The sequence below is a fragment of the Pelodiscus sinensis genome, chromosome 18 (genome assembly GCF_052426305.1).
Source record: "Pelodiscus sinensis isolate ZL-2025 chromosome 18, ASM5242630v1, whole genome shotgun sequence".
NCBI classification, from domain to species: domain Eukaryota; kingdom Metazoa; phylum Chordata; order Testudines; family Trionychidae; genus Pelodiscus; species Pelodiscus sinensis.
Window position 1 is genome coordinate 9493321 of NC_143069.1, and position 13186 is coordinate 9506506.

Below are 13186 nucleotides of genomic sequence, written 5' to 3' on the forward strand. Positions count from 1 at the left end.
CTGTTATTTTGAAATTGTTTCAGAATAATAGAATGTCTATGTAGAACTTCATATTGTTATTTTGAAATAATGCTAATTATCTTGAGATAACGGTGCAGTGTAGATACACCTCTACAGTGAGAGATGTGGGAGCACAACCAGTGAATAGCCTCCCACTGTGATATGTAACAAGCTGCTGGGAATAAGGAGGGGGACACTGGACAGTGAGGACCAGCTGCATGGCAATATTGTCAGACATGAGGGCCTTGAAGGTCAGATTCAGAGGGGAGTTATGAAATCAATGGCAGGGACAATGCAGGGGAGAAAGATTCTACCATCTAGAGCCTGTGGGCATGTGGCTACCACTAAAGCAGTTGTTGGTCCTAGAGTGTCACTGCACTGCAGCCACGGCCTGGGAGGGTGGCCTCAGAGATGCTAGGAACAGAGTGTGAGCTTTTCTTATGGCTCAGAAGCACCTGTTCCCTGTGCCCATAAGTTGGGCTCCTTCTTCTTTTAACCTTTTCCAACTTCCCGTTGCTGTTTAAGCTTAAACCAAACAAAATGTATTAATGTGGTAATCAGTGGGTCAGGGAATTGGCCACCCTACACCCTACTGTAGGGGACCAAAATGAGATTGTCTGTTAAGGGTCCCAGGAGCCCTGGGCCCAACCTTATCAGAGGACTCTGCAGCATGGGAGAGTGGAAGGAAAGTCCCCAAGGTCAGGCAACCACCCGTATAAAGGGAGTTAGAGTAAGAACTTGATGGGAACACCATCCCCCATCAAACCTAGCTCATTGCACTTTTCACTAAGGGTATGTCTACACTACCACCCTAGTTCGAACTAGGGTGGTTAATGTAGTCATTCGAAGTTGCAAATGAAGCCCGGGATTTAAATATCCTGGAACGAGGATATTTAAATCCCAGGCTTCATTTGCAACTTTGAATGCCTACATTAGCCACCCTAGTTCGAACTTGGGGGCTAGTATAGACATACCCTAAGGTACTGCAAGACTATTCATTATTTTTTAAGTTTTTTGATCACCCTAGTGTCCATACTGGGATAAAAAGAACCAAAGGCCAATTGGAAAAGTCATTCTTTTGGGAAGGAATGGGCAAGGATGTGCCTAGTTATGTCCGGTCTGGTAAGATGTGCCAGTGAGTGAAAAAAAAAGGAGACCAGGTCAAGGCACCTCTCCAGCCATTCCCCAGAATTGAAATTCTATATTAGAGTGTTGCTTGGCTATTCTGGGTCCTTTTCTAAAATGACATCAAGAGGAAAACAGTATATACTGACTTTCATGGATTTTGTCACCGGATGGGCTGAAGCAATAGCTCTAGGGAGCATCATGGCCAAGATCTTGTACCAAACACCAATAGGCATTTTTGCAAGAGTAGGTTGGCCCTCCAAGATCCTTATGGAGTCAGGAACTAACTTCCTGAAGGAAACATGGAACTTCTTTGGGAAACTCATGGGTTGAAACACTTGGCTGCCACCCCTTACCACTACCGAACAAATTGGGAGCCATGATTTGCAAATTAATTATGGAAGACTTCAGTGATTGGCATCTGGTGCTGTAATAGCTATTGCTTGCCTACAGACTTTACCCCATCCCAGTTTATGATTTGCATGATTTGAATTTGATTATGATGGCCATGAGGTTAAAGGCCCATTACAATTAGTGAAACAGCAATGTGAGAAAGCTACCCCTTCTCTAGGAAGGATTTTATGGGCAAATTGCAAAACACCATCAGAAGCTCTTTAGCCCTTTCTCAACAAAACTTGCAGAATTCTCAGCAAGAACAGAAGTCCTGGAATGATAAACATGCCAGAGAACGTTCCTTCAAGGTAAGTGAGCAAGTCATGGGTTAATGGCATTCCTGGCTAGTATGATGGAAACATCCTGGGACAAACCACTCACAGTCTGAGAGCACATAGTAGCAGTTAATTACCTCCTAGCATTTCCAGATCCTAACTTTAAGCCTAAGGTATATCATGTTAATTCTCTGAAGTCCTTTTATTCCCAAGAATTCAAGGTTCTTCAGTTCACAACCCTTCAGAGGGATGATGATGAGAGGCCTGAAGGCACCTACTATGATGGGAACAGCAAGGGTGGAATTGAAGAAGTGATCCTCAGCCCTGAGCAATAACAGCAGATCCAGGAATTGTGCACCCACTTCACACCAAAGTTTTCAGCCACCCCAGCATGGTCTGAATGGGCTTATCACTCCACTAACACAGGTGAAATTCACCCAATCAAAGACCACTCTACTGGATGGCTCCTTCAGCCAAGGAGGCTACTGAGAAAGAGATCAAGAACACATTAGAGATGGGTGTAATTAGATCCTCTGAAAGTATATGGGCTTCTCTGGTGGCCCTACTGCCCAAACCAAATGGATAAATCCTCTTTTCTGTGGACTACCATGAGCTAAATGCTGTAAGTCACCCAGAAAATTATCCAATGTCATGCACAGATTAACTATTGGAGAAACGGGGTTGTACCCAGTTCATTTCCACTCTAGACTTAACCATGGAATACTTGCAAGTGCTGGCTGAATCAACCAAGGAAATGTCAGCATACATTACACATGTGGGGCTGTATGAATTTAACACACTCTGTTTTGGGCCCACATCCTTCCAAAAACTTGCAGATAATCTGCTAGCTGGACTTGGTGAAGTTGTAGTATATGATCTAGATGATGTGGCTGTATTCTCTGATTCATGGGAAGCAGTGCCCAAGCAATGCTGGTGGGACCCACCTCAGTGGATGGTGAAGGGAAAAGGGACTAAGAGAGGGTGAAGAAACGGTTTCCTATAGCATCAGCCCTCTACCATTTTCAAATAATGCCTCAACATGCTTGTCCTCTCAATATTAGAAGATGCAGGTGATACCAGATCATGGTGAATTCTGAAAAACACATAGACATATTAGGGCATTGATGAAAGAGGACCTAGGAAAGTTTCCAAGGACTCCCTCAGTCTGGTTTCAACATCATGGGAGGGAAAAAATAGCAGTAAGTAACCATTGTTCTCAATACATGTAGTTTGTGTGCCACTCAGAGAAGTGAAAGCAGAAAAGCACATAATGTTTGTCTTTAAAATTTATACTGTCAAAACTGATAAGAGGCATCTTATTTTAAAATCTATTTTTCATTAAATTGAAATGAGGGACAGGAGGGTTTGGGTATAAGATATGCTAATACAATCTGATCTAAGACCTCTCCCCTACTCTGGATTAACAATTGTCTGATATTTTACATAAAAACTTATTTATAAAAAAATGTCTTCACTTACCTGAATTCTCTTGCTCTTCCAATTCCTTTGCCGAAGGACAGTTATCCAGATTAGGCACTGACGCTGAGAGCTTTTTCTCTAGGACAGTTTTCCACTTTTGCTGCTCATCTCCTTTGACAAACATCATGTGGTCTAAATTTATGAGTTTTCGATCTATTTGCAGAGAAAAGTTTTGACAAATGCAGGACAATTCAGCAGTCAGCTGTTTTATCTGATTTTGTAGCTGGGCTTCTGAATGTGTTTGGACCACTTTTAATTTCTCATCCAGTATCTTCTTGATTTCCTGCACACTGCCTTGAATCTCTTCCTTCAACTGCACTTCCATGTTCTTTTCTAAAAGTAAGGAAGTGTTCTTTTTTAAAGTACTTATTTCGATTAACTACTCATATCTGTTAAAGGCTACGTCTTTCAGTTAAAGCATAATATTGGAAGCAGTAGCTTTTCCTTTCTGAAAATGTAGCTCATTGCATGTGAAGTGGAAAGAGAAGACGATTTATGCAATATGTTCCAAATTATTTCCCAGATCTGTGGATGAATACAATACAGGCCATCACATAGCTATGGTGAGGAACGCACCAATCCCGTAATCGGAAACCTTTGTCACTTAAGTGGAATGAGTGAGCTTCTCCTCATAGTCTCAGGTAATTTATAATTGTTATATTGTGCACTACCAACTACACAACATCGCAGAGCCCACGGTCTCTAAGTCTAACAAAATGCAACGTGAGATTTTATTTTTAGGGGCGAGGGGTGGCACGGGAGGAAGGGAGATCCCAATGACCTTGAACTTTAAATGGAAAGAAATGGGTTCCTTGTCCTGTGTAGTCCAAAATCCCGTTTTCCAGGAGAAAGGCTGTCCTGGAGTGTAGTATGGAAATGTAAAATAAGCCCACTGATTTGGGCAAAGATTAGATTTTCTTTTCAATTGAAAAGCAGTTGCTGGATTCAGAAGAGGGAAATAGTAACATTGATATGACACATGGGAAGTTTAGCTCCTGAAAGTGGCCATATGCCATTGACCGAGTAGGGGAAAACAAACAAACAAACAAACAAACAAACAAACAAACAAATAATCCCGTGCTTTCTGTGAAGTGCCATATCCATGGGAAAACTAACACATAAGCAAACACACACACACACATACACACACACACACACACGCACACACCCCCCTGTCACTGCTGTTGCAAGCTCAAACGGGAACACCTTGTTTAGGAAATGACTACAGATTGCCAAGAATTTCAAATGCATAACAGTCATCCTGATTCAGACCAAGGGTCCCTCTGGCCCAGCATCTTCTCTGCTGACGGTGCTCAATGCCACATGCCCCAGAGGAAGTGAACGGAACAGGTAATCCTCACATGATCTGTTCCTTGTCACCCATTTTCAGCCTCTGAAAACAGAGGCCAGGGACACCACGCTTCCCCGTGCTGTCTACTACGTCCTGATGGACCTAGCCTGCGTGAATTTATCTCGTTCTTTTTTGAAATGCTGCTCCGGATAGCAACATCCTCTAATCATTACTGTGCTTGAGGAAATTATGGAGGGGAAAGTTAACTTCTGACAACCAAATTTTTGATGTATTCTTTTAATAGCTTAAGTCTGAGATCAGGTACAGACCCCAGTCTTTTCTGTCTATTAGTAATTATGTTGAATAAAAACCCCTGACCACAAAGTGGCATGGGCACCTTCTCAGCAGGTCCTCTCTGAGGAAGCTCGAGAACTTGCATCTCAAATAGTGTCCCTCCGCCCCCACGCACACACAACAAACACATTTACCTGAAGAACGTGGCTAACTTGAGGCTCTCATGAGCCGCGGAGGCACGGAGTCTGTCTGAAAGAGCTTGACCAATCAAGGCAGAGAAGGACGTTAGTCCCAATTCTGTATGTAAAATTATATTCTCTTACCTGACTGTTCCAGCTGTTCTAATTTCTTCTGCAACTGACTAATTTGCAGGTCGGGCTCGGAAGTTGAGACTTTCTTCTCTAGGACAGTTTTCCATTGCTGCAGCTCATCTCTGGTGGCAAACTGCATGCTCTCTATAGTTTTGAGCTTTCCTTCTATTTCCTGAGGGACTTTTTGATCAATGCAGGACAATTCAGCAGTCAGCTGTTTTATCTGATTTTGTAGCTGGGCTTCTGAATGTGTTTGGACCACTTTTAATTTCTCATCCAGTATCTTCTTGATTTCCTGCACACTGCCTTGAATCTCTTCCTTCAACTGCACTTCCATGTTCTTTTCTAAAAGTAAGGAAGTGTTCTTTTTTAAAGTACTTATTTCGATTAACTACTCATATCTGTTAAAGGCTACGTCTTTCAGTTAAAGCATAATATTGGAAGCAGTAGCTTTTCCTTTCTGAAAATGTAGCTCATTGCATGTGAAGTGGAAAGAGAAGACGATTTATGCAATATGTTCCAAATTATTTCCCAGATCTGTGGATGAATACAATACAGGCCATCACATAGCTATGGTGAGGAACGCACCAATCCCGTAATCGGAAACCTTTGTCACTTAAGTGGAATGAGTGAGCTTCTCCTCATAGTCTCAGGTAATTTATAATTGTTATATTGTGCACTACCAACTACACAACATCGCAGAGCCCACGGTCTCTAAGTCTAACAAAATGCAACGTGAGATTTTATTTTTAGGGGCGAGGGGTGGCACGGGAGGAAGGGAGATCCCAATGACCTTGAACTTTAAATGGAAAGAAATGGGTTCCTTGTCCTGTGTAGTCCAAAATCCCGTTTTCCAGGAGAAAGGCTGTCCTGGAGTGTAGTATGGAAATGTAAAATAAGCCCACTGATTTGGGCAAAGATTAGATTTTCTTTTCAATTGAAAAGCAGTTGCTGGATTCAGAAGAGGGAAATAGTAACATTGATATGACACATGGGAAGTTTAGCTCCTGAAAGTGGCCATATGCCATTGACCGAGTAGGGGAAAACAAACAAACAAACAAACAAACAAACAAACAAACAAACAAATAATCCCGTGATTTCTGTGAAGTGCCATATCCATGGGAAAACTAACACATAAGCAAACACACACACATACACACACACACACACACGCACACACCCCCCTGTCACTGCTGTTGCAAGCTCAAACGGGAACACCTTGTTTAGGAAATGACTACAGATTGCCAAGAATTTCAAATGCATAACAGTCATCCTGATTCAGACCAAGGGTCCCTCTGGCCCAGCATCTTCTCTGCTGACGGTGCTCAATGCCACATGCCCCAGAGGAAGTGAACGGAACAGGTAATCCTCACATGATCTGTTCCTTGTCACCCATTTTCAGCCTCTGAAAACAGAGGCCAGGGACACCACGCTTCCCCGTGCTGTCTACTACGTCCTGATGGACCTAGCCTGCGTGAATTTATCTCGTTCTTTTTTGAAATGCTGCTCCGGATAGCAACATCCTCTAATCATTACTGTGCTTGAGGAAATTATGGAGGGGAAAGTTAACTTCTGACAACCGAATTTTTGATGTATTCTTTTAATAGCTTAAGTCTGAGATCAGGTACAGACCCCAGTCTTTTCTGTCTATTAGTAATTATGTTGAATAAAAACCCCTGACCACAAAGTGGCATGGGCACCTTCTCAGCAGGTCCTCTCTGAGGAAGCTCGAGAACTTGCATCTCAAATAGTGTCCCTCCGCCCCCCACGCACACACAACAAACACATTTACCTGAAGAACGTGGCTAACTTGAGGCTCTCATGAGCCGCGGAGGCACGGAGTCTGTCTGAAAGAGCTTGACCAATCAAGGCAGAGAAGGACGTTAGTCCCAATTCTGTATGTAAAATTATATTCTCTTACCTGACTGTTCCAGCTGTTCTAATTTCTTCTGCACCTGACTAATTTGCAGGTCGGGCTCGGAAGTTGAGACTTTCTTCTCTAGGACAGTTTTCCATTGCTGCAGCTCATCTCTGGTGGCAAACTGCATGCTCTCTATAGTTTTGAGCTTTCCTTCTATTTCCTGAGGGACTTTTTGATCAATGCAGGACAATTCAGCAGTCAGCTGTTTTATCTGATTTTGTAGCTGGGCTTCTGAATGTGTTTGGACCACTTTTAATTTCTCATCCAGTATCTTCTTGATTTCCTGCACACTGCCTTGAATCTCTTCCTTCAACTGCACTTCCATGTTCTTTTCTAAAAGTAAGGAAGTGTTCTTTTTTAAAGTACTTATTTCGATTAACTACTCATATCTGTTAAAGGCTACGTCTTTCAGTTAAAGCATAATATTGGAAGCAGTAGCTTTTCCTTTCTGAAAATGTAGCTCATTGCATGTGAAGTGGAAAGAGAAGACGATTTATGCAATATGTTCCAAATTATTTCCCAGATCTGTGGATGAATACAATACAGGCCATCACATAGCTATGGTGAGGAACGCACCAATCCCGTAATCGGAAACCTTTGTCACTTAAGTGGAATGAGTGAGCTTCTCCTCATAGTCTCAGGTAATTTATAATTGTTATATTGTGCACTACCAACTACACAACATCGCAGAGCCCACGGTCTCTAAGTCTAACAAAATGCAACGTGAGATTTTATTTTTAGGGGCGAGGGGTGGCACGGGAGGAAGGGAGATCCCAATGACCTTGAACTTTAAATGGAAAGAAATGGGTTCCTTGTCCTGTGTAGTCCAAAATCCCGTTTTCCAGGAGAAAGGCTGTCCTGGAGTGTAGTATGGAAATGTAAAATAAGCCCACTGATTTGGGCAAAGATTAGATTTTCTTTTCAATTGAAAAGCAGTTGCTGGATTCAGAAGAGGGAAATAGTAACATTGATATGACACATGGGAAGTTTAGCTCCTGAAAGTGGCCATATGCCATTGACCGAGTAGGGGAAAACAAACAAACAAACAAACAAACAAACAAACAAACAAACAAATAATCCCGTGCTTTCTGTGAAGTGCCATATCCATGGGAAAACTAACACATAAGCAAACACACACACACACATACACACACACACACACACGCACACACCCCCCTGTCACTGCTGTTGCAAGCTCAAACGGGAACACCTTGTTTAGGAAATGACTACAGATTGCCAAGAATTTCAAATGCATAACAGTCATCCTGATTCAGACCAAGGGTCCCTCTGGCCCAGCATCTTCTCTGCTGACGGTGCTCAATGCCACATGCCCCAGAGGAAGTGAACGGAACAGGTAATCCTCACATGATCTGTTCCTTGTCACCCATTTTCAGCCTCTGAAAACAGAGGCCAGGGACACCACGCTTCCCCGTGCTGTCTACTACGTCCTGATGGACCTAGCCTGCGTGAATTTATCTCGTTCTTTTTTGAAATGCTGCTCCGGATAGCAACATCCTCTAATCATTACTGTGCTTGAGGAAATTATGGAGGGGAAAGTTAACTTCTGACAACCAAATTTTTGATGTATTCTTTTAATAGCTTAAGTCTGAGATCAGGTACAGACCCCAGTCTTTTCTGTCTATTAGTAATTATGTTGAATAAAAACCCCTGACCACAAAGTGGCATGGGCACCTTCTCAGCAGGTCCTCTCTGAGGAAGCTCGAGAACTTGCATCTCAAATAGTGTCCCTCCGCCCCCCACGCACACACAACAAACACATTTACCTGAAGAACGTGGCTAACTTGAGGCTCTCATGAGCCGCGGAGGCACGGAGTCTGTCTGAAAGAGCTTGACCAATCAAGGCAGAGAAGGACGTTAGTCCCAATTCTGTATGTAAAATTATATTCTCTTACCTGACTGTTCCAGCTGTTCTAATTTCTTCTGCAACTGACTAATTTGCAGGTCGGGCTCGGAAGTTGAGACTTTCTTCTCTAGGACAGTTTTCCATTGCTGCAGCTCATCTCTGGTGGCAAACTGCATGCTCTCTATAGTTTTGAGCTTTCCTTCTATTTCCTGAGGGACTTTTTGATCAATGCAGGACAATTCAGCAGTCAGCTGTTTTATCTGATTTTGTAGCTGGGCTTCTGAATGTGTTTGGACCACTTTTAATTTCTCATCCAGTATCTTCTTGATTTCCTGCACACTGCCTTGAATCTCTTCCTTCAACTGCACTTCCATGTTCTTTTCTAAAAGTAAGGAAGTGTTCTTTTTTAAAGTACTTATTTCGATTAACTACTCATATCTGTTAAAGGCTACGTCTTTCAGTTAAAGCATAATATTGGAAGCAGTAGCTTTTCCTTTCTGAAAATGTAGCTCATTGCATGTGAAGTGGAAAGAGAAGACGATTTATGCAATATGTTCCAAATTATTTCCCAGATCTGTGGATGAATACAATACAGGCCATCACATAGCTATGGTGAGGAACGCACCAATCCCGTAATCGGAAACCTTTGTCACTTAAGTGGAATGAGTGAGCTTCTCCTCATAGTCTCAGGTAATTTATAATTGTTATATTGTGCACTACCAACTACACAACATCGCAGAGCCCACGGTCTCTAAGTCTAACAAAATGCAACGTGAGATTTTATTTTTAGGGGCGAGGGGTGGCACGGGAGGAAGGGAGATCCCAATGACCTTGAACTTTAAATGGAAAGAAATGGGTTCCTTGTCCTGTGTAGTCCAAAATCCCGTTTTCCAGGAGAAAGGCTGTCCTGGAGTGTAGTATGGAAATGTAAAATAAGCCCACTGATTTGGGCAAAGATTAGATTTTCTTTTCAATTGAAAAGCAGTTGCTGGATTCAGAAGAGGGAAATAGTAACATTGATATGACACATGGGAAGTTTAGCTCCTGAAAGTGGCCATATGCCATTGACCGAGTAGGGGAAAACAAACAAACAAACAAACAAACAAACAAACAAACAAACAAATAATCCCGTGCTTTCTGTGAAGTGCCATATCCATGGGAAAACTAACACATAAGCAAACACACACACACACATACACACACACACACACACGCACACACCCCCCTGTCACTGCTGTTGCAAGCTCAAACGGGAACACCTTGTTTAGGAAATGACTACAGATTGCCAAGAATTTCAAATGCATAACAGTCATCCTGATTCAGACCAAGGGTCCCTCTGGCCCAGCATCTTCTCTGCTGACGGTGCTCAATGCCACATGCCCCAGAGGAAGTGAACGGAACAGGTAATCCTCACATGATCTGTTCCTTGTCACCCATTTTCAGCCTCTGAAAACAGAGGCCAGGGACACCACGCTTCCCCGTGCTGTCTACTACGTCCTGATGGACCTAGCCTGCGTGAATTTATCTCGTTCTTTTTTGAAATGCTGCTCCGGATAGCAACATCCTCTAATCATTACTGTGCTTGAGGAAATTATGGAGGGGAAAGTTAACTTCTGACAACCAAATTTTTGATGTATTCTTTTAATAGCTTAAGTCTGAGATCAGGTACAGACCCCAGTCTTTTCTGTCTATTAGTAATTATGTTGAATAAAAACCCCTGACCACAAAGTGGCATGGGCACCTTCTCAGCAGGTCCTCTCTGAGGAAGCTCGAGAACTTGCATCTCAAATAGTGTCCCTCCGCCCCCCACGCACACACAACAAACACATTTACCTGAAGAACGTGGCTAACTTGAGGCTCTCATGAGCCGCGGAGGCACGGAGTCTGTCTGAAAGAGCTTGACCAATCAAGGCAGAGAAGGACGTTAGTCCCAATTCTGTATGTAAAATTATATTCTCTTACCTGACTGTTCCAGCTGTTCTAATTTCTTCTGCACCTGACTAATTTGCAGGTCGGGCTCGGAAGTTGAGACTTTCTTCTCTAGGACAGTTTTCCATTGCTGCAGCTCATCTCTGGTGGCAAACTGCATGCTCTCTATAGTTTTGAGCTTTCCTTCTATTTCCTGAGGGACTTTTTGATCAATGCAGGACAATTCAGCAGTCAGCTGTTTTATCTGATTTTGTAGCTGGGCTTCTGAATGTGTTTGGACCACTTTTAATTTCTCATCCAGTATCTTCTTGATTTCCTGCACACTGCCTTGAATCTCTTCCTTCAACTGCACTTCCATGTTCTTTTCTAAAAGTAAGGAAGTGTTCTTTTTTAAAGTACTTATTTCGATTAACTACTCATATCTGTTAAAGGCTACGTCTTTCAGTTAAAGCATAATATTGGAAGCAGTAGCTTTTCCTTTCTGAAAATGTAGCTCATTGCATGTGAAGTGGAAAGAGAAGACGATTTATGCAATATGTTCCAAATTATTTCCCAGATCTGTGGATGAATACAATACAGGCCATCACATAGCTATGGTGAGGAACGCACCAATCCCGTAATCGGAAACCTTTGTCACTTAAGTGGAATGAGTGAGCTTCTCCTCATAGTCTCAGGTAATTTATAATTGTTATATTGTGCACTACCAACTACACAACATCGCAGAGCCCACGGTCTCTAAGTCTAACAAAATGCAACGTGAGATTTTATTTTTAGGGGCGAGGGGTGGCACGGGAGGAAGGGAGATCCCAATGACCTTGAACTTTAAATGGAAAGAAATGGGTTCCTTGTCCTGTGTAGTCCAAAATCCCGTTTTCCAGGAGAAAGGCTGTCCTGGAGTGTAGTATGGAAATGTAAAATAAGCCCACTGATTTGGGCAAAGATTAGATTTTCTTTTCAATTGAAAAGCAGTTGCTGGATTCAGAAGAGGGAAATAGTAACATTGATATGACACATGGGAAGTTTAGCTCCTGAAAGTGGCCATATGCCATTGACCGAGTAGGGGAAAACAAACAAACAAACAAACAAACAAACAAACAAACAAATAATCCCGTGCTTTCTGTGAAGTGCCATATCCATGGGAAAACTAACACATAAGCAAACACACACACACACATACACACACACACACACACGCACACACACCCCTGTCACTGCTGTTGCAAGCTCAAACGGGAACACCTTGTTTAGGAAATGACTACAGATTGCCAAGAATTTCAAATGCATAACAGTCATCCTGATTCAGACCAAGGGTCCCTCTGGCCCAGCATCTTCTCTGCTGACGGTGCTCAATGCCACATGCCCCAGAGGAAGTGAACGGAACAGGTAATCCTCACATGATCTGTTCCTTGTCACCCATTTTCAGCCTCTGAAAACAGAGGCCAGGGACACCACGCTTCCCCGTGCTGTCTACTACGTCCTGATGGACCTAGCCTGCGTGAATTTATCTCGTTCTTTTTTGAAATGCTGCTCCGGATAGCAACATCCTCTAATCATTACTGTGCTTGAGGAAATTATGGAGGGGAAAGTTAACTTCTGACAACCAAATTTTTGATGTATTCTTTTAATAGCTTAAGTCTGAGATCAGGTACAGACCCCAGTCTTTTCTGTCTATTAGTAATTATGTTGAATAAAAACCCCTGACCACAAAGTGGCATGGGCACCTTCTCAGCAGGTCCTCTCTGAGGAAGCTCGAGAACTTGCATCTCAAATAGTGTCCCTCCGCCCCCCACGCACACACAACAAACACATTTACCTGAAGAACGTGGCTAACTTGAGGCTCTCATGAGCCGCGGAGGCACGGAGTCTGTCTGAAAGAGCTTGACCAATCAAGGCAGAGAAGGACGTTAGTCCCAATTCTGTATGTAAAATTATATTCTCTTACCTGACTGTTCCAGCTGTTCTAATTTCTTCTGCAACTGACTAATTTGCAGGTCGGGCTCGGAAGTTGAGACTTTCTTCTCTAGGACAGTTTTCCATTGCTGCAGCTCATCTCTGGTGGCAAACTGCATGCTCTCTATAGTTTTGAGCTTTCCTTCTATTTCCTGAGGGACTTTTTGATCAATGCAGGACAATTCAGCAGTCAGCTGTTTTATCTGATTTTGTAGCTGGGCTTCTGAATGTGTTTGGACCACTTTTAATTTCTCATCCAGTATCTTCTTGATTTCCTGCACACTGCCTTGAATCTCTTCCTTCAACTGCACTTCCATGTTCTTTTCTAAAAGTAAGGAAGTGTTCTTTTTTAAA

At 42.7% G+C, this 13186-nt stretch overlaps 1 protein-coding gene across 1 annotated transcript in view; it reads right to left on the bottom strand.

Moving 5' to 3' along the window:
• The window catches only part of LOC142823418 (uncharacterized), a 58210-nt gene that overhangs the window by 9112 nt on the left and 35912 nt on the right, over nucleotides 1-13186 (bottom strand). Inside the window, exons 14-19 of the mRNA XM_089770395.1 lie at nucleotides 12825-13157; nucleotides 10916-11248; nucleotides 9003-9335; nucleotides 7090-7422; nucleotides 5181-5513; nucleotides 3273-3605 (exon numbers count right to left, since the gene is read on the bottom strand). Coding sequence (XP_089626521.1) covers nucleotides 3273-3605; nucleotides 5181-5513; nucleotides 7090-7422; nucleotides 9003-9335; nucleotides 10916-11248; nucleotides 12825-13157 — 1998 coding nt within the window. The remainder of the gene's footprint in view (nucleotides 1-3272; nucleotides 3606-5180; nucleotides 5514-7089; nucleotides 7423-9002; nucleotides 9336-10915; nucleotides 11249-12824; nucleotides 13158-13186) is intronic.